This window comes from Ictidomys tridecemlineatus, chromosome X (genome assembly GCF_052094955.1).
Source record: "Ictidomys tridecemlineatus isolate mIctTri1 chromosome X, mIctTri1.hap1, whole genome shotgun sequence".
Classification (NCBI taxonomy): Eukaryota; Metazoa; Chordata; class Mammalia; order Rodentia; family Sciuridae; genus Ictidomys; species Ictidomys tridecemlineatus.
The window spans coordinates 57,968,615-57,996,551 of record NC_135493.1 but is presented as its reverse complement, the minus strand read 5'-3'; the positions used below and the strand labels follow the sequence as shown (position 1 = coordinate 57,996,551).

Genomic DNA, 27,937 nt, shown 5'->3' with positions numbered 1-27,937 from the left:
TCAGAGGGATGATGGCTAGTGAAAAGCTTACTTACTTCCTCATACTTAGACCAGCACTAAACCCTATCCCAACACAGACAGTTGAGGTGGAAGTCTTCCTCTTGTACAAACCGGATTTATTCTAAAAAAGAAAAAGATAAAAGGTAGCATCCAGAAGGACCTGTCTTAGAGGAAATAAGAGCAGAAGCTGAGACTAAAGCAGATGCTGAGTCTCAGCAGGAATGTATCCATTAAAATCCTGCAAAAAAAAATAAGGGTAAAATGTTAGATGTCCTTTATTTGGCTATAAGAAGCACAATTGTGGTTTGTTGGGATGATTTTGATCCCATTTGCAGTTATGCTACTCAATATTTTTAGGGTTTTATTTTGTGTTCTGTAATTTGGGTCTTTGACTGCGAAGAGGTACTTAATTGTAACTCACCATGAAATAAATGTGATGGTATTATAGGGAACTCAATGAATTAGCAATTCCTGAGAACAGAGTATTATTACTTGGTCACCACTACTTCTGGGTAAATGAATGATTATAATGTTAAAAGAGACCTTTTTGGATTTTAAGCTGAAATTGAATGTTAGAAAGGACTGACTGGTTGTAAACTTAAGAGCTTATCACTCCTATGTGAGATAATTTAAACCAGGGAATCAGGGAAAAGAGATATGTGATATGATGTAAGGAAAAGTTTGCAACTTTGCCCAATTTTTCTCCCAAGATTATTTACAAAATATTGAACTAATCCATCACCAGAAGGCAATGACATCTTCATGGTAGACAAGAGGCAAAGTGATAATTCTGAACATCCTTGTCTTCTTTTAATCTATTTTTGTCTTCCCAGTATGATAATGGAACTGTCTCCACCACAGGAAACAGCAAACTGTGTGGATAGCCTGAAACTTTGATAAAAACCATGCATTGCCCTCCTGGTGTAAGCAATAATCTGTGCTTGGTGAGCACAAAAAACAAACAAAAAACCCTGCTGACTTTATTTATTCTGCTTCCATGGTGCCACCAAAAGCAAAAGATGTAAAAAAAATGACTGATGTAATTATGGCACAATATTAGGATTCTATAAAACTAAGTGGTTCTTCTTCATAGGAAAAAAAAAAAACCTGCTTCTAACAAAACTTGAGAGGAGGGGCCGGGGTTGTGGCTCAGTGGTAGAGCGCTCGCCTACCATGCATGAGGCACTGGGTTTGATCTTCAGAACCACATAAAAAATGAAATAAAGATATTGTGTCCACCTGCAACTAAAAAAATAAATATCAAAAAAAAACTTGAGAGGAGGACTAGTGGTTTTTTTTCACTGTACTTTTTAAATAAAGATTTGGAATTAATAATAAGATTGTCCATAACTTTAGGTGAAGAACAGATGTAGAGTTTTTTTAAGAGAGAGAGAGAGAGATAGAGAGAGAGAGAGAGAGAGAGAGAGAATTTTTAAATATTTATTTTTCAGTTTTTGGTGGACACAACATCTTTATTTTTATGTGGTGCTGAGGATTGAACCTAGCACCCCGCGCATGCCAGGTGAGTGCATTACTGCTTGAGCCACATCCCCAGCCCCCTGTACATTGTTTTATGTGAATAAAAGAAGTAGGGGCTGGGGTTGTGGCTCAGTGGCAGAGTGCTTGCCTAGCACATGTGAGGCACTGGGTTCCATCCTCAGCACCACATAAAAACAAATAAATAAAGTAAAGGTACTGTGTCAGTCTACAACTAAAAAAAACATTGTTTTAAATCATTTTAAAAAGCGATTGGTAGATTTAAGGGACTTCCTTTGCTTTTTTTATATTTCACTTACCTGAACTGAATCTTTCTGGAATATTGAACTTTTGGGAAGGCTAACCACATTACTGTTCATAAATGAACACTGCTCACTCCCATGCCACTAGGACGGTTGCATTACTTTTGCATGATGCTGTCTAAAATAACTAAGGAAAAAGGGGGGAAAAGCCAAAAGAGAAAACACAACTGTTCCTCCACCAAAAAATTTGTGTTTTCAACTTGAGAATAAAGCATCTACCTTTTGTAACTCAATCAGTGGGTAATGTACAAAGTCTGTTGGGTGACAGCATGTATCCACAACTACAGGTATACTCTCCGTGTCCTTATTAGACTCCTTGGTTGACAGACCCTAGTGGAACAATATTTGAAAAATTATACTCACTATCTAGGAAACTTGGAACCAAAAGGCCACTATCTGCCTCCTTGGAGTTCTGGAACTTGCATTATACCTTTTGGGAACATTAGGGTCAACAGCTGTACAGAGACTTTTGCTGTTCACAAATTCTGTACACATCATAAAAAGGTGACTAGTGTAAAGCTGCCTCTTGACATTACCAAACACACAGGTACATGTCATTTGATATCTAATGCATTCCATTTATTTATATAAGAACCCCATTTTTGTGAACTCACAATGTAAAATCAACCCCCCCCAATTCAGTGTGCATCTATTATTCCTGGGGATTGACAGACCTTAGGGACTGTGTAAGGAGGGTATTAAGGTGGAAATAAGCCTCTTTGCTAGTAATGCATACTTTTGTTCCATTTGCAATAGGTAACTAGGCTGAGGGGGAACCAGGAGGGATGAGAATTAATGCAGTGGAATCTCAAGAACTTTCATTATCAACAGCACACAAGTGAGCCCCAGAAAGAAGAAGTGATGGCTGCAGTGATACTGGAGAGTATCTTTTTGAAGCGCTCACAGCAAAAAAAGAAAACATCGCCTTTAAACTTCAAGAAGCGTCTCTTTCTCTTGACTATGCACAAACTTTCCTACTATGAGTATGACTTTGAACGTGGGGTAAGTTTCTCAGCTGTGAAGCCTGAGTTTCAAGATTTCCAAATCTTAGATCTTCTTTGGGAAATTGTACATCTTCCTTGGTAGAAGAAGGGAGATAGAAATGACCCATGTATATTCAAGGTCAGCAAAATATTTCCTAGATTAGAACTAGCTACAGCCCTGCTGGGACAGAAATTCAAAGGTGCTAAGAAGCCACAGGGGAAGTCTTACCATGGAATCTTGCAATTGGTGAATGCTCAACAAAGGATTCTCAAGAAGGAAATCCAAAATTTGAAAATTGCTTCATTGTTTCTTATGGCTGATATAGTCCTTAACACTACCATAGTATTTGTCCTCTATCTGGTAGTCAAAAGTTAGATTAATAGATTTGGAAGGTTTTCTTTTTCCAAAATAACAGGTCCTGATATAGAGTGTGGGTGCCACCTCACCATGCTGAATGATTAGATAAGAAAATCTAGTCATCTGGTTGCTTAATCATTCTTAATCTTTCTCCATTTTCTTCCTCATTCTCTTTCTCAGAGAAGAGGCAGTAAGAAGGGTTCAATAGATGTTGAAAAGATCACCTGCGTCGAAACAGTGGTTCCTGAAAAAAATCCTCCCCCTGAAAGACAAATTCCGGTAAGAAGAGGCTAACTGATTTTGAGTTGATTTTTTTTTAAAATGTTGTTTTCTTGGGGCTGGGGATGTAGCTCAGTTGGTAGAGTGCTTGCCTTGCAGGCACAAGGCCCTGGGTTCAATTCCCAGCACAATAAATAAATAAATAAACAAACAAACAAACAAATACAAAATTGTTTTCTTTTTTTCCTCCCTGATTGCAAGAGTAATGCAAATTTATTATAGAAACTCTGGAAATATTTTAAAAGCACAAAAATAAGAAAAAAATGGTACAAAATCCCATTGTCCAGGTAAAACAACTATTAACATGTTCATATACATAGAATTGCAGATGCTTTTCTCTACTAAAAATGCATAAACATACATGAATATATGTAATATATTTAGAACACAGAATCATACTATACATCTTTCCTTATAATCTACCTTTTCAATTTAACAATAAATAAGAAGCTTTTCCCAAAGACAATAATAAAAGTACCAAACATTTATGCATGGATATTATCAATGTGGTATATGCTGTTGAATAATTCGAAGAGTGTAATTACACTAAGTGTGTAATAATAGATTATTTAGCTGGGTGCTGTGGTGCACACCTATGATTCCAGTGACTTGGGTAGCTAAGGCAGGAAGATCACAAGTTCAAGGTCAGTCTCTGAAACTAAGAGAAACTCTCAGCAACTAAGTAAGACCCTGTCTGAAAAAAAAAGAATTAAAAGGACTAGGAGTCAGATGTGGTGGTGCAGTCCCAGCAACTGGGGAAGCTGAGGCAGGAGGATGGCAATTTCAAAGCCAGTTTTGTTTTGGTGCTGGGGATCGAACCAAGGGCTTCTTGCATGCCGGAAAGTATTCTACTAAAAATAGATATTTTTAATTACATGATTTTAATGACTGCAAGATGTTAGCTATCATGGATATATTATAATTTGCTTAACTAAACTTTTTTTGATACTGGGGATTGAACACAGGGATGCTTTACCACTGAACTATACCCACTGTTCTTTTTTATTTTATTTTATAATAATAATTATTATTTGGTGCTAGGGATAGAACCCAGAGATTTTGCTACTGAGCTACATTCCTGGTCCTTTTATTTTTATTTTTATTTGGTACTGGGGATTGAACTCCAGGGTGCTTAACCACTGAGCCACATCTCTAGTCCTTTTTATTTTTTATTTTTTTAATTTTGAGACAGGGTCTCACTAAGTTGCTTAGGACCTTGCTAAGTTGCTGAGGCTGGCTTTGAACTTGCCAATTTTTCTAATGATATATTTACTGTATTCCTAGTTCTTTCAACAAGATCTTGATATAAGAATATTAATCTTTTAGCTATATGTTGAGAATATTTTCCAGTTTATCATTTATCTTTGATTTTTGTTTATGGTGTTTTTGCCATACAGGAATTGAAAGTCTGTGTCATCAAATAAGTTCATCTGTTTCTTAATAACTCCATCTTTATCATTATTATTAGAAAGGATTTCCCCTCTCACAAGATTATATAAAGAGGCATTTATATTTATTATCTGTCACTCGTAGTTTTCACTTTTTTTTAAAAGAGAGAGTGAGAGAGGAGAGAGAGAGAGAGAATTTTAATATTTATTTTTTAATTATCGGCGGACACAACATCTTTGTTTGTATATGGTGCTGAGAATCGAACCTGGGCCACATGCATGCCAGGCGAGCACGCTACCACTTGAGCCACATCCCCAGCCCCAGTTTTCACTTTTTATATTAAGGTCTTAAATCCATCTGAAATTTACTTTGGTATATGATGTGAAATAGCTAACTACCTAATTCCCCTCATGCATCTAATTTTAGTGGCTAGATGTCCCAGCACCAATTATTGAGAAAATTTCCTTTCCCCAATGATTTGAACTATCTCAGGCTTTCTTGACTGAGTATGCACTGGATCCTGTGGATATGGGTTCCAACTGGGTAATAGGAATTAATTACTAAGAATTGGCATTTTCTGTGTAGGAGATGCTTCTGAAGACACAGAAAAAGACTCCCAATTCCTAGCTGGGTGTGGTGATACACAGTTGTAATCCCAGTGATTCAGGAGGCTGAGGCAGGAGGATTCCAAGTTTAAGGCCAGCATGGGTAACTTAGTGAAAACATCATCCAAAGTACATGTATGAAGACATGAATTGGTGTCAACATACTTTATATACAACCAGAGATATGAAAAATTGTGCTGTATACATGTAACAAGAATTGAAATGCATTCTGCTGCCGTTTATTATTTTTTTAAATAATCAATATATAAAAAAAGAAAACCTATCTCAAAAGAAAAAAATAAAAAGGGCTGGGGATGGAGCTCAGTGGTACAGTGCCCCTGGGTCTAATCCTCAATACTGCAAAACAAACACTCCCAATACTTAAAGAAACCCAATAAAAAGTAATGTATAAACATTACATAACCATACCTTTTTCATCCATCATAGAGAAGAGGTGAAGAGTCCAGTGAAATGGAACAGATTTCAATCATTGAAAGATTTCCTTATCCTTTCCAGGTGAGTTATTTTCCCTCATTAACACTGGGAAGGACTTTGCAATATAGTTGGTAGGGATGGGGTACAGGCCAGACAGAAATATACTAAATCCCAGTCCACTGAAATCGAAGTGAACAAGGAGGCTGTGCTACTAAAACAGGCCCATTTGCCCACTGCACAGTGTGCTAATCACTTAAACAAGGAGTTTTGCAAAAGATCTTATTTTCAAATATGGAGGTGGGAGACCCAAGTCTCAAATCTGCTTCTACAACAGGTTTAGGGATATTTATGGAGTAGAGATACAGGGTGGTTGGAAGTGAAGCAATCAGTAGTCTGCACATGTGCAATCCAACTCCATGGTTCTTCATGGGGTGCATGTTCAGAAAATGGCTGTGTAAACATGATCTGAAGGTGGAGTTTTGGGTCTCCCGATGTGGAAAGGTCACCCACTGGACCCTTGCAAAGAGTTAGTGGTTTCCATAAACATGTCCTTCCAGTTCCTGAAAAATAACCTAGGCATCCTGTCATCATGACCCACATTTCAGAGGTGTTATCTACAGCAAAGCTAGTGGGAGACTAATAACATATAGCTCAGCTGTGTGACCTCCAGAGTTAGTGTTTTTTTTAAAGCCAAATAAAAGCAAGTAACTAAGGTTGAGAACTAGAGCTCAGAGTCAGAGAAGTAAAAATTACGAAGGGTTGGTTAGTGTAAATGATAATAGGCCAGTTCTGTTTATAGACTGGTAATTGTCAAAGATAGGATTTTATACTCCCATGGAGTCTTGATGAGTAATGCATTATTGTTTTGATGATTACATTCTTGAGAATGGGTCTCAGATCTTTAAGAGATGCTTCTGACTTGTAAAAGATACATATTTACAATTGCAAGCCCTTCTTTTAGTAAATGTTCAGTAGATGGTTGTGGCCTACAAAGCAAGTGTTTGGTTTTAGCTAGACCAAGAAATTAGACCAACAAGGGTTGAGAATATTTGTTTTGCTATTTTCCTATCTAATATTGTTTCTTTCCATATTTACACCTCAAAAAGAATACATAGCACCAATTCTATTATGTGTGCATTGAGAAAGATGCTCTACTTGTTGAGTGAGCATTTCACTTCCTTCTGGTTCTGCCTATCTCTAATGGTGGTTATGTGGGTTGAAAAGACAGAAAAGGGGAGGGAAGGAGTAGTATTAGGAAGTTCAGTATGGGGAAGGTTAATTAGACTTACTCATAAACCTAAATTCTATTCTAGTGTGAAATAGCTGAAGAACCAGCCACATAGATATCTGCCTTGTGGATGAAATATAAGCCATAAAGGAGAGCAAAATTTGATCTTCAACATGGCTTGCTTATGTCCTGAAAACTCAGGCCACATGTCATGAAAATAGCAGACTCTGCAACAGTGAAAGCCAGAAAAGGAAGTGGAAAGTCTCAGGGGAGGGGGCTGTCATGGATTTCTGAGCACAGCAAGATTAACAAGCCAGAAAAAAATGCAAAAGGATCTTATTCATGTCCCTGACTGTTAGAAAATCTGTAAAGGAAGGGTATTTTAGACATAATTTTTACTACCATTTGTCTTTCAAGAAGATGACATTGTTTGGATGTGCTAGTGGATAATGTTAGCAGCAGCTAATTTAAAATTAATTTATTTTGGCTTTAGAATCCATTATATGCTGGCTATTAACTCTGAGAGTCAGAGCCAAATCTTTTATATTTCATGCATCTCCATAACACCTAGCATGATATCTTGATCATGGTAGGCATTCAAAAATACTAATAGATGATAGTACTTAATTTATATTTTATTTTTTAAGTAGGTTTGTGGTTCCAAATTTGATTTATTTGGGCTAGTGTTAGTGAGGGATGGCCATTAGGTGTATGTGAGAGAACCATGAATTAAAATTTTGCTCCATCTTGTCCAAGTGAATAACCCATATGTACCAACCAAGACTTAACTGCTGAAGTCTATGTGTCCATTGCTCCAGGTTGTATATGATGAAGGGCCTCTCTATGTCTTTTCCCCAACTGAAGAACTGAGAAAGCGTTGGATTCATCAGCTCAAAAATGGTGAGCATTATTTGGAAATTAAATTAGTCTTCAAAAGAAAAAGGCACAAATTTGGAAGAGAGAGAGATTGGGAGAAAGAGAAAAAGAGAGGGAGGAAGGGAGAAAGAAGAGAGGGAAAGGAGAAAGAGAAGAAGGAAAAATGAATGGAAGGAAAGAAGAAGAGAGAGGAAAGATAAGGGAGGGAAGAAGGAAGGGGAGAGAGAGAGAGAAAGCCTATATTTTGCCTCAATAGTAGTGCTACAATTGAATTTAGTATTCCATCATGTGAGTGAAAGATAACATATTAGACCAAGAGTTCCACCCAGTTCCACCACTATCTTTCTATTGCAATTTTGTAATTGCAGGCATCTATATTTCTCTATTTATAAAAAGTCCCATTCTTTATACCAGTTACAAGGGTAGTGTGTTGTTCAATGATTACACAATATTTAGAGTTCTAATTATGAAATACATAGCTCCAAAAATTAAATAATATGATGCATGAGAGTACTTAAAGTCAGAGTAAAAGAACCTGGTTTCAAGATCCTTCTATCACTTATAAGCTGGGTGACTTTTGGCAAGTAGGCCAGTGAACTTCTTTGAGGTTTGGTTTCTTATCCTGAACAGAAATAACAATAATGCTTCCTATACCCACTTTCAGGGTTATCCTGAGGATCAAATGAAGCAGTAATGTATGTAAAAGTATGTGAAAAACTATAAAGCACTGTATAAGAAAGCATTATATATCTCTTCGTTGTGGTTAAATATTTCCCAAGGAACTATTTTTTGTTTCTTGCTTTGTGAGGACTTGCACTTGAACATCGTTTTAGCATTTCATGTAGCCCACACAGTGTTTTAAGATAAACTTCACTGCAAATGTTTGCAGCACAGGATGCATGAACATATATTTGTGTGTATATATAGCCACATGTCAAGTGACTAAGAGATTAACTGGTTGAGTTGACATAAGGAAAGGCTGCCTAGAGAAACAGGAAGGAGGACAGCCTGATAATGGCATGGTTGGGTTATTGCATGACAGCCCTTTGTCTTAATAAACATTTAGATTCTGATAGCGGTTGGCTATACCAGCCTTGATCACTCTCTTGAGAACAAGTATGATTAGTAGAAATTGTGATCACCAAATCTTTCAAACTGAAAAGGAAGAAAGGGATCACTTACTGAATTTTTGCTGTGTGTCAGACACTGAGTTAAATACTTTATATTCATTATCTCACTTAATTTTCACAACAACCTGGGGCAAAAAATAATAATAACTAACACTTAATGGGCACTTACTATGTACCTGGTTCTGTGTCAAGAGCTTAAAATGTAATAACACATTTAATCCTCATGATAATTTTATGAATTATGTATTATTCCCCTATTTCCAAATGAAGGAACTGAAGCTTAAACAGATTACTTAATTTGCTTACAAGCACATAGCTAATGAGTAGTGGATCCTGGATTCTTACTACATCCCTGGGCGTGTGTGTTCTGAAGTCTAAGTTCATTACATAGCTTTATGCTGCTTGCTTTCCAAGTCCAGAAATTCCACATGTAGTTAGTTACAAAATATTCTTGAGTAATGCTATGTTGAGTATTACAAATACCATAAGGTTCAGTTCTTGTCATATTTTGAATTAAGGGACCTTCTTTATCCCGGGGGATACAAAGTAAGCAAACTCATCAGTAGTGTTTATTAAGATCCAGGCTCTTCTCTAAGTTCTTTAATGTGTTACCTCACTTATTCTTCACATTAACCACATGAGGCCGTTATTTTCATCATTCCCATTTACAGATAAGAAAATTGAGTTACAGAAAGTTTAAGTAACTTGCCCAAATACATTCAATTTGTGCTCTTTCTAAGCCAGCAACTGAGATAGGAGCTCCGGAAGGCATATATATGTGTACTTCTTTGGTTCCCTCCACAGTGCCTGATACAGTACTTTGCACACAAAAACAGATCTATAAATAGTTGTATTTAATCCTCATGATTAATTTTTCTTGGGTTCTAAATTGATAGATGACTGGGATTTAATTTGGAAATAAAAGGAAGTGAGGAAGAGTAGCTGAGGGAGAAGCAAGGGAGAATAGTGTGGTGTGTCCAAGTTAGTACCTCTTTACACTTCAAATACTAATTTCAAAATTAGTCTTAGTTTAATCCAACTAATAATTTTGACTGTCAACTATATTCAAAGTATGAGTAATGACCAAGGATAAGAATATCCAGTTTGTAAGCTTTGTTTATTAAAGCATATGTTAACATTGCCATGTTGATTATGCACTACTATTAAAGTTCATTAGCCAAGTAAATTTACAATAGGCTAAAACAAATATTAACACCATCATTTCAGTTGTGCCATTGGGGTGGGTAGATAAGTGTGGCTACGTGCAGTTTTGCCATCTCTTCCCTTCTGTTTCACTGAAGGCATTTTTTCCCAGTTGTTATACCTGCGTGTATGCCATGTCAAACTTGCCTGGAGTAATCTACCACAGGAGCCAAAATATAGGCTCCCCTCCTTTTTTAAAAATTTTTTCTTTTAGTTATAGATGGATACAATATCTTTGTTTTTAGTTATTTATTTTTATGTGATGCTAAGGATTGAACATGTATGAGGCAAGTGCTCTACCGCTGAGCTATAGCCCCAGCCATAGGCTTGCCTTCTAACAAATACCATGACTACAGGAGATTTAAATAGGCTTCCTAACAACATTAGGATAGCCTGAGTGTTAGCAATGCTAATAGTAAGTTATCCTAGGAGCCATCAAATCCTACTCTAGTGATGCTATCTTTCTCTTGAGTAAAATGCACTGATTAGAAATCATTAATGTGAAAAAGCAACCTCGTCAGAATACATATTACCTCTGCAGGGGTATTGATCATGATGAGGCATGAGGGAGCCTTCTGAGGTGCTGGATCTGAATCAGGGTAAAATGGTTGCAGACAGTTAGGCATGCTTATAATCCTAGCTACTTGGGAGACTGAGGCAGGAGGATTACAAGTTCAAGGTAGCATAGGCAACTTAGCAAAACCCTGTTCAAAATTTAAAAAAATATATTTTTTTCAAAGCCTGAGGGTGTAGCTCAATAGCAGAGCTCCCCATTCCCACACAAAAAAAGAAAAACAAAAGAAACAAACAAATGATTATAGACAAATGTAGCTCTCACTATATACTTTAGACCTGTGTAATTTCTCATATGTAAGTTATAACTCAATTGTAAAAGTACAGCTTTAGTTACCTCCTATCCAGCTGTCACATTTTCTCAATGATACTTTCTTTGGGGTTTATCCCTGAGGACTTAGTCATAGATTCTCTCCTTCTATTTCCTTGAATATGGTAGTGGGCATTTCTATGTTACAGTGCCACAGGTATTTGTCTACACTCATTATTTTCTTCCTTTTCTTCTCTCTCTCTCTCTCTCTCTCTCTCTCTCTCTCTCTCTCTTTCTTTCTTTCTTTCTTGTGCTGAGGATTGAATCTGGAACCTTGCTCATGTTAAGCATGTGCTCTACCACTGAGCCACACCCCAGTTATACACTCATTCTTGAATCTTTGTTTGGTCAAGTTCAGTAGAGGCTATCTTAATTGTAACTTCAGCAATAAGCAAAGGCTGGCTTCACAAAAATGAACAGAAGAGTGGCATCAGCAAAACTCCCATGACTAATATAGGGAGGAATGATTTATGCATGCCTGAAATAATTTTAGACATTATCCTGATAAACATGGATAGCAATGACCAGTATATGGAGAATGTATACCCACCATTAGTGCTTCACAGACAATACAACTGTGCATTGGTGAAACAAAAGTCTCCCCTAAACTCTTCCACTTGTACACTCTTCTTTTGTAATCCTCCTCTAAGAATCTGGAAATACCAGCTCTAGATTAACCAACAAAAGGGGTGGCATCTTCAAGGTACTTCAAAAGAGGCAACCATTATTGGGGAATGTAGGGAGGGTTCTAAATTGTGCTAGGGGTGGGGAAGGAAGGATGCTTTATTTCCCCTTATTAGCACATTAGCATAGTTTAAGGATGAGGTAAGTTACTAAACTATACTTACTGGTGCTCAGCCCTGCAGAAAGTACAAAGGATGGGAGGGTCTTGAAACCCCTGGGTGAAGGGGACTCTTAGGAGAGGCAGAGGGTGGAGATGGTGAGAACAATCAATCCTGGAAGAGTGAAGTATCGCTGACATTATTCAGAGTTATCATTGCCTGGTAGTAACTAAAGGCAAACAGACTTTTATTTATTTTTTGGTACTGAGGATTGAATACAAGGGTGCTTAACCACTGAGCAACAACCCCAACCCTTTTTTGTATTTTATTTAGAGACAGGGTCTCACCATTTTGCTAAATTGCTGAGGCTGGCTTTGAACTTGCAATCCTCCTGCCTCAGCCTCCAGAGCCACTGGGATTATATGCATACACCATCATGCCTGGGAAGGCAGTGGCACCCCCTTCTCCACAGGAAATCTTAATTAAGCTTCTCCAGAAATCTTCACCATAATTGATCTTAGGACTATCAGCAAAAGAGTCTCTACAAAAGGGTTCAGTGTAGTTAAACTTCCTATTTCCTGTTGCTCTATCTTACTTGGCCACTGGCCAGGTGCTGAATGCCCTTTACTACTTTTCCACAAACATTTTTCCAACATAGTAGTTTGTAGAAGCATGTTTGCAAATGCAAAGTGTGGTAACAAAACAAAACAAACAAAAAAACAAGGCCTCTGGCCTTGAGCCAGACCTTCACAGAGATGTTTACATTTCTAAGAGAAGAAGTTCCTGATTGGGCTCCATGGTAACTCCTGGCAAGGGGAAGAAAGAAAGGGGAGAAGAAGCTCTCCCCTTTTCAGGCACCTTCTCAGGCACTGTCCTTGAAGGGTTAACTTGCCCAGAACAATGAAAGAAACAGCTGCTTTTGTGTGAACTTCGGCAGACTGTGAATTTCTGAGCCCCTACCCTTACAAGCTGGGTATTAAGTTCTGAAACTGCCTGAACTCAGGTTCAGGGGGATTGATTGATTACAGCAAAAGCTTTGCCCTCTGAACCTAGCTATAGCCAAATAAACCTGCTTCCTGTTTCCTATTCGGTGTCCTGCTTTGTCTTTCCCCTGAAACAGGTTTTATTATTGTTTTAAACTTCTTTATAGGCAATGTAACCCCTTAGAGCCTAGATTCTATCTGAACAGCTCCTCCCTTATGCCCTTTTAATGGTGAAAAAGAGTACTGAAAGTGTGTAGGGGGGTGAGGGTAGGCAGGGGAGAGTTGTTAGAAGTCTTTAAATCCATGTTGAGAAAAGCATCAAGATGTCACCATTTGAATTTAAAATTTTGACAAGTTTTGATGTGGTTACACAATCATATTTGTATGTTGAAAAAAAAAGATGTCACTGTTTTTAGAAGGTAGCACTTTTTGTTCATCTGCTTGTAAAAAACACCTGGCCACTAGAACTTCTAGGCTTCCTCCATAGCCTTGAATGAGTGAACTGTGACTAGCAAGCTTTTAAGGACTTGAGTTGTTTTCTTTTTTTTTTTTTTTAAAGAGAGAGTGAGAGGAGAGAGGAGAGAGAGAGAGAGAGAGAGAGAGAGAGAGAGAGAGAGAGAGAGAGAGAGAGAGAGAGAATTTCCAACATTTATTTTTTAGTTCTCGGCGGACACAACATCTTTGTTGGTATGTGGTGCTGAGGATCGAACCCTGGCCGCACGCACGCCAGGCAAGCACGCTACCGCTTGAGCCACATCCCCAGCCCCTTGAGTTGTTTTCTACAGCAGAAGTTTTTGTTTTGTTTTCATTCCTGTCTTTTTTTAAAGATTATTTGGAATTCCTCTTAGTGGTAAATGCTGAAATTTGTGTGTCTTCAAATGTCCATATTCCTAGACTAGTCTTTTTCTACCCTAGTCTTGGTACTACTGTTATTTAGTTGTCTTTGCTTTCCTAAATTATCTGACATTATGATTCCTGGATGCCTTTTCTAGTTGACTTCCTGATAAGGTTCTGGAGATGCCACAGTATTATAAACAATAATGCTAATTCCTCCTATCTGCAAACCACTCTTCTCAAAGTACTTTGGCTTCTAGATATTTTTTGTCTCACAGTCAAGTGAATGAAATTGAGCTGCTGTGTTTATATCTGGCAATGAGCTCAACCTACCTCAATGATCCTAGTAAGATTGGAACCATGTTTATCCTAGAGGCTGACTCACCTTCATTTACCTTTGAGCTCAGCTCTGTTGAATGTTCTATGAACACAAGAAGCCTAATACTGGAAGTTCTCTCTAAGGCAAATATCCCTAAAAGATCACCCAGGAACTGGGAAATTGGTATGTTAAAAAGTGGAGGTGAGAGTTTGGTTTCCACACATCCTCATCTGAAAAACATACCATAGTCAACACCTGCCTTAGAGGAAGATTATAATGGCTGCTGGGAAAGCATAGATAATATTTTTGTTGTTGAGCTCTGGTGTCATCAGATATTCTTATCATGTTGCTGGAGATACGCATCATGGCAGATCACTGAAGATAACTGCATGAGAGCTGTTTGGGGGCCAGGGCACATGGGCAGGCAGGACAGTCATGTGAGCCAACTGGTATATGATCTGCTTTCCTTCAGGCTGTCTGATGAGGGGTAGGTATTTTAAGTTCACCACTAAGATCAAAGAGGAAAATGTGCAAGTTGTGAATTCTGCATATCAGATATGATCTCTCTTCCTTCTCTCCTGCTACAGTAATCCGATACAACAGTGATCTGGTACAGAAATACCACCCTTGCTTCTGGATCGATGGGCAGTATCTTTGCTGCTCTCAGACAGCCAAAAATGCCATGGGCTGCCAAATATTGGAGAACAGGAATGGAAGTAAGAGATACGATCAGTACAGTTTCTCCTTCTCTTCCCCATCTCTCCCATCCCAGTGGGTATAGAACCAGGGCCTCACACACACTACGCAAGTACTCTGTCCCCAGTGAGCTATATCCCCAGGTCAATTTCTTCCTCATTTGATGATAGAGATATGGATATGTAGGTAACCACCACACTCCCAAGGGTTCATTGAACCCAAGAACACAGCATAAATTTGTATATTTTGGCCTCTGCAAAAGAAAGTTTGGGTGAAGGGATTAGTGATGGCTAAAATCCAAGTGGTAATCTGCTCTTTAAGACATGTGACCTGGAACCCATACACTTTTTCTAATTTGCCTAAAGGCTCTGTGTACAACAGCAAAATCTCTGGTGAAATCTGTCCCTTGGCGCTTTCCTAAAATGCATTTCATATCATCACTGGCTTCTTGTTTTGCAGGCTTAAAACCTGGGAGTTCTCACCGAAAGACAAAAAAGCCTCTTCCCCCCACACCAGAGGAGGACCAGGTATAGAGGAAATTACATATTGCTACTGCTTAAATGGAAATTTATAGGCAAACACTGAAGATACACCAGTCATAGAAGTCCCTAGAACTTGGTAGTGTGAACTGGCATTCTTTTTTTTTTTTTTCTTTTTGGTACTGGGGATTGAACTCAGGGGCACTAGACCATTGAGCCACATCCCCAGCCCTATTTTGTATTTTACTTAGAGACAGGGTCTCACTGAGTTGCTTAGAACCTCGCTTTTGCCGAGGCTGGCTTTGAACTGGTGATCTTTCTGTCTCAGCCTCCTGAGCCACTGGGATTACAGGCAAGTGCCACTATGCCCCATTTAACTGGCGTTCTTGCTGAGACAGGATTTATACTTAGGACTTCCTCTCCAATTAAAAGATAGAGGGCTATAGGTAGTTCTAGGCAACTACTAATCCAATCACCTGTTTAAGCATTTTTAAGTACGATTTATTTTTATTTTCTAATGAAAATAATTTTCAAACATACAGTAAACTTTAAAGAATTTAGCACTGAACACCCCTATATCCAACTTCTAGATTCTACCACTGACATTTTACTCAATTTTTTAATTCATTCTTTTTAGAGAGATGTGACAGTAAAGTGTATTTTAACATATTATACATAGAGTATAACTTATTCTAATTAGGATCCCATTCTTGCAGTTGTACATGATGTGGAGTTTCACTGGTCTTGTATTCATATATGAACACAGGAAAGTTATGTTCAATTCATTCTGTCTTTCTTATTCCCTCCCCCCTTCCCTTCAATCCCCTTTGTCTAATTAAGTGAACTTCCATTCTCCCCCATCCTTGTTGAGGGTTAGCATCCATATAACAGACAGAATATTCGGCATTTGGTTTGGGGGGATGGGATTATTTCACTTAGCATGATAGCCTCCAGTTCTATCCATTTACTTGAAAATGCCATAATTTCATTCTTCTTTGAGGCTAAGTAATATTCCATTGGGTAAGTATACCACATTTTCTTTATCCATTCTTCTGTTGAAGGGCATCTAAGTTGGTTCCATAGTTTGGCTATTGTGAATTCAGCTGCTATAAACATTGGTGTGGCTGCATCACTGTAGTATGCTGATTTTAAATCCTTTGGGTATAAACCAAGAAGTGTGATAACTAGGTAAAATGGTACTTCCATCCCAAGTTTTCTGAGGAATCTCCATACTGCTTTCCAGAGTAGTTGCACCAATTCGCAGTCCCACCAGCAATGTATGAGTGAACCTTTTCCCGACATTGTCACCAAAATTTATTGACTAATATTTTACTTTAAAACTTTATTTTTTGATTCCTTCTTAAGGTCTAGAAATCTCTTTGTCATATATTATAAGGAGGACAGTTATGCTCATTTTACAAAAAAAGGAAACAGAGGTTCAGAGCCACTTAGTAGATCCATGTACTAGTTCAGTGTCAAGTAGGTTCCCTGATGTTGGCTGTACATGTTTTTTTTCTGAGAAGCTTTAAAAATACTGATGCCTGAAACCAAGTCCCAGAAATTTTAATATAGTTGGTATGTGGAAAACTGCCTGGGCATTGGGATTATTAAAGACTCCCTAGGTGATCTTCATGTGTACCCAGGTTGAGAAGCCCTACATGGGTGCTTAAAAGTGGTTGTGGAATGAATGCAGAGTAAAGTTTTTATTATGCCTAATTTAGGTTAGAATGGTGTCTCTAGTAAACCAGAGAATTGGGAGAAGAGAGAATGCTTAATTAGCCAACTCCACCCCCTATTTTTTCCTACCTATAAAGATCTTGAAAAAGCCACTGCCCCCTGAGCCAACAGCAGCACCAGTCTCCCCGGGAGAGCTGAAAAAGGTTGTGGCCCTTTATGATTATATGCCAATGAATGCAAATGACCTACAGCTGAGGAAGGGTGATGAGTATTTTATCCTGGAGGAGAGCAACCTACCATGGTGGCGAGCACGAGATAAAAATGGGTGAGTTCATGCGATCCCTTCCTATGTCTGTGCCTGACTTGACCACTGCACATGCATGCAAAGTGCTGTAGCTTAATTCCCTTCAGCATCCTCATCAGAGATTGTTCTTCCCACACCAAACTGAATATACTCCCAATACTTCCCAATGTACAGCTCCACAGGTGGCCTCTGTCACCTCTTGGGGTCTTTATTGTTATATAACCAATACCACATGTTCAAAAGCTCCACCCTTTACTGGCCTAACCATGCATCAGATACATGGTCCTTTTTGAGGGAGGGCCATGATCTCTCTCTCTCTCTCTCTCTCTGTTTCCATTTGAGATTAATCTGAGCTTGGGGGTACAGGCATATAAATCTGTCTAAGGATGGGAAAGTGCTGGATGATCTACCACACTGTCTCCTCTACAGGCAGGAAGGCTACATTCCTAGTAATTACGTCACTGAAGCAGAAGACTCCATAGAAATGTATGAGTGAGTATGCTTACATGCCCACGACACAATCTTCCAGAGGTACAAAATAAAGTCTATGCTCCTTTTATACTTTCAACAAATATTTTTATTTCAAGGCACATATATTAAAATTAGTTACAGCTGGGTCAAATGGTGCCACCCCAAGTTTGTGCTGAGTCTTACTGTGATCCCAGTGTTCTCAGCTTATGAATGCTGGAGAGGTTTCCACACTCCCAAATTCAGAAGAATCGCACTCAAAGGAGACTTGACAACCTGATTAGAAACACTTGAAAGGATAAAAATGCCAAATTTGTGCTGACATCCTCATCATAGAAGTGGTCTGTCCTTGAATGACATAGTCTCGGATCTTGTCCCTGCAAACCCTGCTTCCTTTCTTTGCCCTCTACTTTCCATTTCAGTGCCAATCTGGGCGTTCGAAAGGGATACAATGTACTATCTGCATGATAGGGTCTCCCTAAATAGGGTTTGAATGAATCAACTGAATCATACACATGGATGAATTTGGAGCTCTAACCTCTGAGTCACTAAACATGGCTCAGAGCCACTCAAAAACTCTCTCCCTTCACAGGTGGTATTCCAAACACATGACTCGGAGTCAAGCTGAGCAACTACTAAAGCAAGAGGTAAGTGTGGACCACAAGCTAATGACATTCTCTGTACATAATGAACAAGGATCCTGAATTAAGGGCCTATTTTGCCCATCACCTTCAGATAATACAGAGTCAAGGTGGCCTTCATCTGGGCTCCCAATTACACTTTTCAGTATTAAAAGCAAGGTGGCAAGGCTGGGTGCAATGTTTCGTGTCTGTAATTCCAGCAACTAAAGATGTTGAGGTAGGAGGATGGCAAGTTTGAGGCTACTCTCCGCAAGTTAGTGAGACCCTCAGCAACTAAGCAAGGTCCTATCTCAAAATAAAAAGGATTGGGAATGTAGCTCAGTGGCAAAGTTTCCCTGGGTTCAATCATCAGTAACAAAATAACAATAAATAAATAACCAAACAAGCAATCAAGGAGGCTGAAGCTCAAGCTTGGGACTTGACAGTGAAATCACAGGTTGTTCTATTTTCTCTCAGGTTTGGGCAGATGGGTTCAAGTGTGAGCACCACTCCCTCCTACAGTCAGCTTCATTTTTATTGTTTCAGGGGAAAGAAGGAGGTTTCATTGTCAGAGACTCGAGCAAAGCTGGAAAATATACTGTGTCTGTGTTTGCTAAATCTACAGGGTGAGTGCTATTCCAGGACCCTTGGGATTAAAGATCAGGGTGCCCTCCTAGCAGCTCCTTAATGGTGTGCCTATCCCATTTCTTCTGTCCCCTAAAGTCAAACTCATTTTACTTCACTTTTTGGGTCCTTCCAATCCTTGTGCCCAGTTACTGACTATCCACTTCTTCAGGGACCCTCAAGGGGTGATACGCCATTATGTTGTGTGTTCCACACCTCAGAGCCAGTATTACCTGGCTGAGAAACACCTTTTCAGCACCATTCCTGAGCTCATTAATTACCATCAGCATAACTCTGCCGGTGAGTACCAGTGCAACTGAGAAGGGTATTATAAACACTAGAAGCAATTCAGGACTAAGTGGTGAGAGAAAGAATATACCTCATAGGGCAGTGTGGATTAGGTGTAAAAATAAACCTCTGTGAGATGAGTAGGACTCTAGTTAAGAGGTGGTCATATTTTATATCCAATAGGGGAGGAATTATTTGGTTATTGATGCTTGGTGCTAAAGAAAGACACAGAAGAGGCTAATGAATAAATAGTCAGCAAGTATACATTAACAATTATTCAAGTTCCTACATGTACTCAGCAAGTTCCTATGTTCTAGAAGAGAACAAAGGAAAATTCATAGTTGAAGTCTTTGTCCTAAAAGAACATACAGATTAGATAATATCAGAATACAGTTTCTAATTAGTGTAGAAATTATAAATATTGAGAAATTAGTAAGGTATGAATACATAGGAAAAGATTCATTGAGAAGGTAGGATGTGAATTAAGTCTGTCTGGAAGGTGGGAATACATTTAATAAGGGGTGTATTTCAATTAGTATTTTTTCTCCATTGTCCCTGAAAACTCTTTTGTGAGAGGAAAAACTTCCAGAAAAATGTGGGTTCATAGAGATCTTTTAGGATTCAAAATGTACTAGAAGGATGCACATTGGAAGTATGAGGCTTTAAGTGAGGATGTCCAACCCACCTTACCCCCATGGTGAATCAAAAGCATGACCCCTCTGTATCTTTCAGGACTCATATCTAGGCTGAAATATCCAGTGTCTCAGAAAAACAAGAATGCACCTTCCACTGCAGGCCTGGGCTACGGTAACTGCTTATTTATGTAGGGTAGTGGGGCTGGCTAGTTGCAAGACTACCTTTACAGAGCTTGCCTTAGAGAGCGTCCTTGAGGTCTGCTGTTCTGTACCAGTTGCCTCAAGGTCAAAAGAGCCAGTTATTTAATGATTTTCTCCCTCTAGTGGTGCATACGGGTACTGCAGAATATAGATCATTCATAAAAGGATTTGAAGTTTAAGGTCTTTTGTCATTTAATTGTGGTAAAATTTTTCAGCATCATTCCTGAGTTTGTTAATTACCATCATACAAATAATAATAAAGGGCTTTGGGAATATTTTTAGTCTATTTTCCCTTATGATTAACTTCCACCTAAAATTCCCATACTCCTCTAATAACCCTCTGCCCCTGAGATTTACCTGAGTAAATGTGGATTAGTACTTCTAAGCACTTACCATTTACTGTTTTTCCTATTTTTACCCTAGTAAGCCTTTATATATATTGTATGAATTATATATACATGACCCCTATAGAATCACACTAAGACTTTGTTGTTAGGATCATGGGAAATCGATCCAAAGGACCTGACTTTCTTGAAGGAGCTTGGAACTGGACAATTTGGAGTAGTAAAGTATGGGAAATGGAGAGGTCAGTATGATGTGGCCATCAAGATGATCAAAGAAGGCTCCATGTCTGAAGATGAGTTCATTGAAGAAGCCAAAGTCATGATGTGAGTTACAACCTAAACTCAACTCTTAATTCAGTTGCTGAAGTCTAAGAATTATTAGGACAACCCACCATGGTCCAAGGTGTCTTACAGTGATAGAGATTTGGGATCATGGCCTGAGGTCAACCCATGATTGCTGGGAATCATAACTGCTAAGGTAATCATTTCTCTGCCTTAGATACTGTTTGAAAATAGTGTTGATCATGAGTGTGTATCATCTCAGTAGCATTTCGGGGTAGATGTAGAAAGTGAGACTTTCAAAGAAAAGATGATTCTAATTTAGCCTGAGTGATCTTTCAACCCTGGATTTATTTCCTATTCAATTGCTATGTTCCAAATCCCTGTGCACCCCATATATTAGACACTTCTGGGGTGTGAGTTGGAAAGGAAATAAATAAAGTTGCTATTATGCTACCTTACCTAATTATCTATCCTAGGCCAAACCCTTCCCTCCTCAGCCCCATTATAACTAGTATGCAGAGCCAAAGGGGGAGGACTAGTTCCTTGCCTCTTCTATAGGAATCTTTCCCATGAGAAGCTGGTGCAGTTGTATGGCGTCTGCACCAAACAACGCCCCATCTTCATCATCACTGAGTACATGGCCAATGGCTGCCTCCTGAACTACCTGAGGGAGATGCGCCACCGCTTCCAGACTCAGCAGCTGCTGGAGATGTGCAAAGATGTCTGTGAAGCCATGGAATACCTGGAGTCAAAGCAGTTCCTTCACCGAGACCTGGTGAGACATCAGAAGGATTGGCCTGGGATCAAAGGGTTGGAAGTAGCCATGGAAGATATACTGTGCATTGTTAAGGAAGGTTGCTGGTGCCAGCATTTCAGTTATATCTAGAAAACACTACAAGTTAGGTATGCCTCTACCTAGTGGTTAGCTAGTCTAGAATCTCCAGCCTCAACTTCATGAGGCTGGCTATGGTGAGAGCTAGGCAGCCACTCACCCCAGCTTCTTGCCATGTAAGAGGAAGTGGTCATTGGCCAATGAGGAAGTCCTTCTTTGGCCATTCTAGACTTGTAGCAGAAGGGCAATCCTATGCTTCCCAATGGGACTGCTCCTGGCATAGAATCACCATTTACTTAGAGCGGAGTTAAAAACTGGGGGGCTCATGGCTGCATTTGCCCACATGGTGTTTTAAAATTGTCTTAGAATAGTTAGTAAAAACTTTAATATAAACATTTCATATTAAAAAATTGGACTCCAAGTGCAATGGCACATGCCTATAATTCTAGAGACTTGGGAGGCTGAAGCAGGAGGATTGCAAATTCAAGGACAGCCTGGGCAAGTTAGTGAGACCCTGTCTCAAAAAAAATTAAAATTAAAATTAAAAGGGCTGGGAATGTATCTCAGTGGTAAAGTGCCCCTGGCTTCAATACTCAGTACTTCAAAAACAAAATAACAAAGAAATTGGACTGGGGATGTGCCTCAAGCGGTAGCGTGCTTGCCTGGCATGTGCGCAGTGCTGGGTTCAATCCTCAGCACCACATACAAATAAAGATGTTGTGTCCGCCGAAAAAACTAAAGAAAAATAAATATTAAATTTTCTCTCTCTCTCTTTCTTTAAAAAAAGAAAAAAAAGAAATAAAAAAATAAAACCAGGAATTTCCAGCTTCTCTTGGAAATCTAGGCCATTTTGAAATACTGGGCCGGCATTCTCACAGACACTTGGATAACATTCATTGATAACACTGAGTCAGTTGGAGCTGAGCAGCTGCCTGTTTTAGATCAGGTTATCTATTTCCTGCAATCTCCACTTACCCTACTTTACTCTTCCTTTGCCTGCCTGGTTCCTAGCGACATCAGAGTTGTGCCCCTATTTCTTTCAGCCAGGACAGAATTCAAATAATCCTATTTCTATTGGCAGCAAGGCAGAAAGCAAAATTACCTCCTGATCTCCCTTAATTCTCTTAGCATTTCAACAAAGGAAGCAGTGTTGTGGAACTTCTCTTGTGAATTAAATCATGCTGTATGTTCTCAGTACTTTATTCAGGACTGAATACTAGGTCACTTTCCATGCAGTAGAAATGCATCAGATTTTCACATTGGCAGCAACCGACTTCTATTCGGTGGGAAGGTGTCTTTGGTGGAAGGGGATGAAGTATTTCTGGCTTCATTCCACTGATAGGCAGAAGCTTATCTTTAACCTGTGTCTTTAACTTGTGTTAAAGACAGGATCTCATTGGTATCTGTTGTTGTACTACAGGCAGCTCGAAACTGTTTGGTAAATGATCAAGGAGTTGTGAAAGTATCTGACTTTGGCCTGTCCAGGTAAGTATGCCTTTTTCATCTTTCCCTTTAAAAGTTAAAGTTGCATGCTACAAACATGGCAAGGTGGGGTTTTTTTCAGTTTGTTCTTTTTAGTTATATGTAACAGCAGAATATATTTTGGCAGATGATACATACATAGAGTATAACTTATTCTATTTAGGATCCCACTCTTGTGGTTGTACATGATGTGGAGTTACCCTGGCTGGTACAGTTTTAATTTCCTCTTCCTTTTCTGTTCTCATTGTGTGTTTTTCTACCATCTTTCTAATCCTTTTCTTCCTCTGAATTCTTTTTTATTTATTTATTTATTTATTTTTTATCGTTGGTCGTTCAAAACATTACATCAGACACTAGAAAGGCAATATGTCCTCTGAATTCTTTAGGTCACTTCTTTCATCCTTTTACTTTATTATTACATTCTTCTATCCTTTTCCCTTTTACCTCTAATCCCTTTTTTAAAAAACTATATTTCCTCACTGGGGAATGATATTGGACAAATCATATTGTGGGCATGTACAAATATGTAACAACAAACTCCACCATTATGTACAATTATAATGCACCAATAAAAAATATGGAAACACTTAACTTGACCTGTTAATTCTGTTGACTTTCCTCCATCTCTCCTTCTTAATTAGTCTAATCTCCACTGGCAACAGTAGAAGGAAGGGAAGAAGAATAGAGAAATGAAAAGGAGATAGAGAAAAGAAAAGGAGTACCTATTAGATCTTCTTTTACCTCATTCTTCCTATAACCAGACTGTCAATGAGGAAAGCTGAATCAGTAATGAAAACAGGAATTTTGTTAAATGTAACATTTGTAAAAGACATTGGCTAACCCACAGAGACTTTTCAGAAAGCCTGTAAGTGTGTATTTGTGCAGCTCTTGTGATTGTACCAAGAAGACTTAAGCAAATATCAAGTTCTCTAAATCCTAACAGTAACATGTCTTGAATCCCTTACAGATATGTCCTGGATGATGAGTACACCAGCTCAGTAGGCTCTAAATTTCCAGTACGGTGGTCTCCACCAGAAGTCCTTATGTATAGCAAGTTCAGCAGCAAATCTGACATTTGGGCTTTTGGTAAGTGGATAAGATTGTACAGATTATACAGCTCAAAGGAAGAGGAATGCAATGGGTAAATTCAACTTTGCAAACTGCACAGAAAGACTGTTCTTGCTTTCATTTATCTAATCCTTAGAGAGGGCTTACTATGTGTCAGAAACCTCAGGGGTTTCTGAGGACACAGTCAACTGGACATGATCCCTGCCTTCTTAGAACTTACAATATATTGAGGGAAACAAACAATTCATTCAGTATTCAACAGCTTCTGAATACTGATTATGTACTAGGCATTCTGCCAGACCCTATAACTACAAAGACAAATAAGATGCTGCCTCTCTTCTAGAGTAGCTAATGGTCCAGTAAAACTCCAACAGCCATCCAGTGTAGTCAGTACTATTGCAGTAGTTTGGACAAAATGTAAAAAGCACAGAGGGGGAACAAGCTGATTCTAGTCTTTGAGATTGATCTTGGAACCTATTCTAGGTAGACTAGGACACCTACTCTTCCCAAACGACTAAAAACTGTTTTAATACTGTTTTTTATTATCTTCTAGGGGTTTTAATGTGGGAAATTTACTCCCTTGGGAAAATGCCATATGAGAGATTTAATAACAGTGAGACTGCTGAACATATTGCCAAAGGCCTACGTCTCTATAGGCCTCATCTGGCTTCAGAGAGGGTATATACCATTATGTATAGTTGCTGGCATGAGGTAAGTGTTTTACTGTGACCTTTTAAATTATTTCCTTGAACTGAGTTTCTCATTAGCTGGCCAATCTCCACTTTCCATGGCTGTATGGAAGCTGGGCACAGACTGATAACTGCACACATTCCCTGACCCTGGCCTGCACTCAAATCCTCTGTTGACCAGAGATTTCCCCAGGCCCACCCCAATTCTCACTACAGTATCGTTAGCAGACCCCAATGCCAACTCAGCTTTAGTGGGAGGGGCTGTTGTATGGTCATGTCATCTAGCCTACCACAGCCAGTCAAAGGCACTCAGGTAAGTGTGTGGGCATTGCAAAAGAAAAGTCATTGAGGTTTGTGTTCATTTGCTAGGAGTCATTGGCACTACAACTGAGCCACAACCCCAGCCCCCCAAAATGTTTTTATAACCCTAAGACTTAGAAGGGACCACAAATAGGTAGTTATTGTTTATTTGTATGTATGTGTGGGAGGACAGCTACTGGGCTTAAACCAAGAGGCACTCTACCCCTGGGGTATATCCCCAGTCTTTTTAAAAATTTTGAGACAAAGTCTGGTTAAATTGCTAAGGCTGGCCTCAGTTCTCCTGCCTCAGCCTCCAGAGTCACTGAGATTATTGGCATGTGACACCTCTCTGTTTTTGCTTTTTAATATGTTACACTGTGGAGTTTGGGGGAAGGTGTGTTATTGTGGACATAAGAAGCCTGTCCCGCTATTACTAAAATGCTTTCCTGATCTCATCTTGGGTTTTTTCTTAGGTGCTTTTTTTCACTTTTCAGTACAAAACCTTAATTTGACAACATAAATCTTTAGTAGGAAGTAAGTGCTCAGCTCTTAGTTCTGCCCCACTAGAAATAGAAATATAGTATCCAACAAACACTGATGTGAATATGGAGTCCTCTTGATGAGATGAAAATTAGGATCAGAACATTGGCTCCTTTCCTTTGGGACAAATGACAGAGATCATAAAGAAAGTATAGAGAAATGGAAAATCCCTTGGAGTAATTCCCCTTTTCTCCTGTATAATGAAGGACTGGGGTAATGGGCTATGATTCCTTCTAACCAGGACATCCTTACTCTGCTAGCTAAAAAAAAATTCAGATGGTACTTTCTCAATAGCTTATTTAAAGTAGTGGTCAAAAACCAGGCTGCACAGTGCTGGGGTTGTAGCTCAGTGGTAGCGTGCTCGCCTAGCATGTGTGGGGTGCTGGGTTCGATCCACAGCACCACAAAAAATAAAATAAAAGTATTGTGTCCAACTACAACTAAAACCAAAATATTTTTAAAAACAACAAACAAAACAGGGTGCACACCAGAATCCCTGGGGAACTTTTCAAAATGTAAGTTACTAAGGCTCTTACCCAGAAATTCTGATTAGGTAATATCTGAAATTAACTCAGGAATATTTTTAAACTTCCCTGGAAATTTTTATATTTTGCTCATTTTGAGAACCACTGATTTAAAGGACTACAAAACTGATGACCTTTTGGTTTTGTCAGATTGAGACCATTCTGGCGTAAATGTTCCCTGAATCACTAAATACATCAGAGGCTTATCGACCATGGCTGTCAAAAAGAACCTTAGCTTGGAAGCCAGACTAACAAAAGATCCCAGGTGGTTCAGATTCTCTGCCCAGAGATATAGACTGTAGCTGTGAAATATTAAGCCCTTTGTTCATTTTCGCTTTGAAATGACAGAAACAGTGTTTGAAACCAAACTAAACATTACCACATTTTGTAGGATTTCTGTTCTGCCAACAACTTAAATGTATTTGGTAGCCATTTTCATTTGAAGCTACAAAATAAAAATGCATTGTAATTATGTAAAGAACTTCCCCTCAATTTTAATCAATGTTTTTCAGTTTAATTTGTAAATTGTTTTTATCACATTAAATAACCTGAGTTAACTAAAGATGAAAAGTGCACAAGCACTTTTGGAGAGCCTGCTACTTCTTTTCCTTTTTTTGGCAATCAACAGGGTATGTTGCTGGATATTCAATATATACTTAATAAACATTTGCTGTTTACTATTGAATTTCCCTTGGACTCTAGTCACTGTAACATTTTACTTTTTTTCTGTTTTTAGAAAGCAGATGAACGTCCCACTTTCAAAATTCTCCTGAGCAACATTCTAGATGTTATGGATGAAGAATCTTGAGCTGGCCCATAAGCTTCTTAGTTCTACTTCTCTCTTCACAAGCCCCAAATTCATTTTCTCTGAAGAAATTCCAGGCTTGCAGGCTCTAGAGCCTTTATGCTACCACTGAATACACAAAGGCTCTTCTACATCTAGAAATATAACATCTCTTCTTCAATTTCCCTGGGATTGAGCTTCTGAGTAAAGGCCAAGGAGTTTCTGTGCCTGGTATTAACCCTCCCTCCCCAAGAACCCCCACGAAGAGAGGAAATTTCCCAAGACTATTAAGACAGACTGAATTTGGGAAGGAAGTTTGGGGAGGAGGGAGGCATGTAAATAACCTTGCAAGGGGTCCAAGAGCTCTCTGGTAGGCATTAGAGCTTGGGGTGGGGCAGAATATGGCAAAATGAAATGGTGTCATAAAAGTGGAGGGGTGTTTGGATAAAATAAAATTACTGGAAAGAGTGAAGGTCTTTCAGTCGTGCAGCCTCCCTAAAGCGCTCTATCTCGGTATTGCAAAAATTGCTGTGTGGCATTCGTTTGGCATATTTCTACACTGAGAACTCGATAGGATCCTCCACATTTAACCTCTTTTGCTCTTGTTAAATCCTACCTCGGAACGTGAGATGAATTCACAATGCCTAGCACTAAGAAGGCATGCGATATCATGTGAATGGATTTTAAATTTGGGGACAAACACTGCCAGAGCCTCATTTCCCTATGTCAAGATAGGAAAACCCTTAAATAATTAGAGGCCAGACAGGTAGGATGGCAAACTTACCCGCCAGCCCCATGCAACGACACAGCAGGGAAAGCGCGGGCGATTTGGAAGCTTGCAGGGGTGGAGCTGTTGGGCTGGTCCGCTACAGGCCACGTGGTCTGAAAGTAACTTCCTCCCCCCAACCCCCACTCCCTAGACTCTTTTCCCTTAGGAGTAACGTCCTGACAGCGCCTTGGCGCTCGTGGGTCAGGCTAGGCGCCCCCCCCCCCCCCCCCCCCCCGAGTTGTGGC

At 39.1% G+C, this 27,937-nt stretch overlaps 1 protein-coding gene and 1 long non-coding RNA gene across 5 annotated transcripts in view; one reads left to right on the top strand and one right to left on the bottom strand.

The window, feature by feature from the left end:
• Btk (Bruton tyrosine kinase) overlaps nucleotides 1-27,395 on the top strand; it is a 38,075-nt gene extending 10,680 nt beyond the window's left edge. For 2 of the 4 annotated variants that reach the window (XM_013365376.4, XM_005340689.5), the window contains exons 2-19: nucleotides 2,631-2,801; nucleotides 3,321-3,419; nucleotides 5,861-5,929; nucleotides 7,895-7,976; nucleotides 14,674-14,802; nucleotides 15,242-15,309; nucleotides 17,076-17,263; nucleotides 17,672-17,734; nucleotides 18,303-18,357; nucleotides 18,877-18,956; nucleotides 19,127-19,254; nucleotides 19,975-20,049; nucleotides 20,575-20,746; nucleotides 21,263-21,479; nucleotides 22,957-23,021; nucleotides 23,986-24,104; nucleotides 24,640-24,797; nucleotides 26,876-27,395. In XM_013365376.4, the coding sequence (XP_013220830.1) occupies nucleotides 2,661-2,801; nucleotides 3,321-3,419; nucleotides 5,861-5,929; nucleotides 7,895-7,976; nucleotides 14,674-14,802; nucleotides 15,242-15,309; nucleotides 17,076-17,263; nucleotides 17,672-17,734; nucleotides 18,303-18,357; nucleotides 18,877-18,956; nucleotides 19,127-19,254; nucleotides 19,975-20,049; nucleotides 20,575-20,746; nucleotides 21,263-21,479; nucleotides 22,957-23,021; nucleotides 23,986-24,104; nucleotides 24,640-24,797; nucleotides 26,876-26,947 (1,980 nt within the window). In that variant the 5' untranslated portion in view covers nucleotides 2,631-2,660 and the 3' untranslated portion in view covers nucleotides 26,948-27,395. Of the gene's footprint in view, nucleotides 1-2,555; nucleotides 2,802-3,320; nucleotides 3,420-5,860; nucleotides 5,930-7,894; nucleotides 7,977-14,673; nucleotides 14,803-15,241; nucleotides 15,310-17,075; nucleotides 17,264-17,671; nucleotides 17,735-18,302; nucleotides 18,358-18,876; nucleotides 18,957-19,126; nucleotides 19,255-19,974; nucleotides 20,050-20,574; nucleotides 20,747-21,262; nucleotides 21,480-22,956; nucleotides 23,022-23,985; nucleotides 24,105-24,639; nucleotides 24,798-26,875 lie in introns of all 4 variants that reach the window. The other 2 variants (XM_021720483.3, XM_040283504.2) reach the window with 1 other exon arrangement.
• LOC120889182 (uncharacterized) lies at nucleotides 17,797-27,910 on the bottom strand. The gene is made up of 2 exons (XR_005733069.2): nucleotides 27,708-27,910; nucleotides 17,797-21,476 (listed from the first exon to the last, which is right to left on the bottom strand). It is a non-coding gene; the product is annotated as an uncharacterized LOC120889182 (long non-coding RNA).
• Between the last annotated feature and the right edge of the window lie 27 nt (nucleotides 27,911-27,937).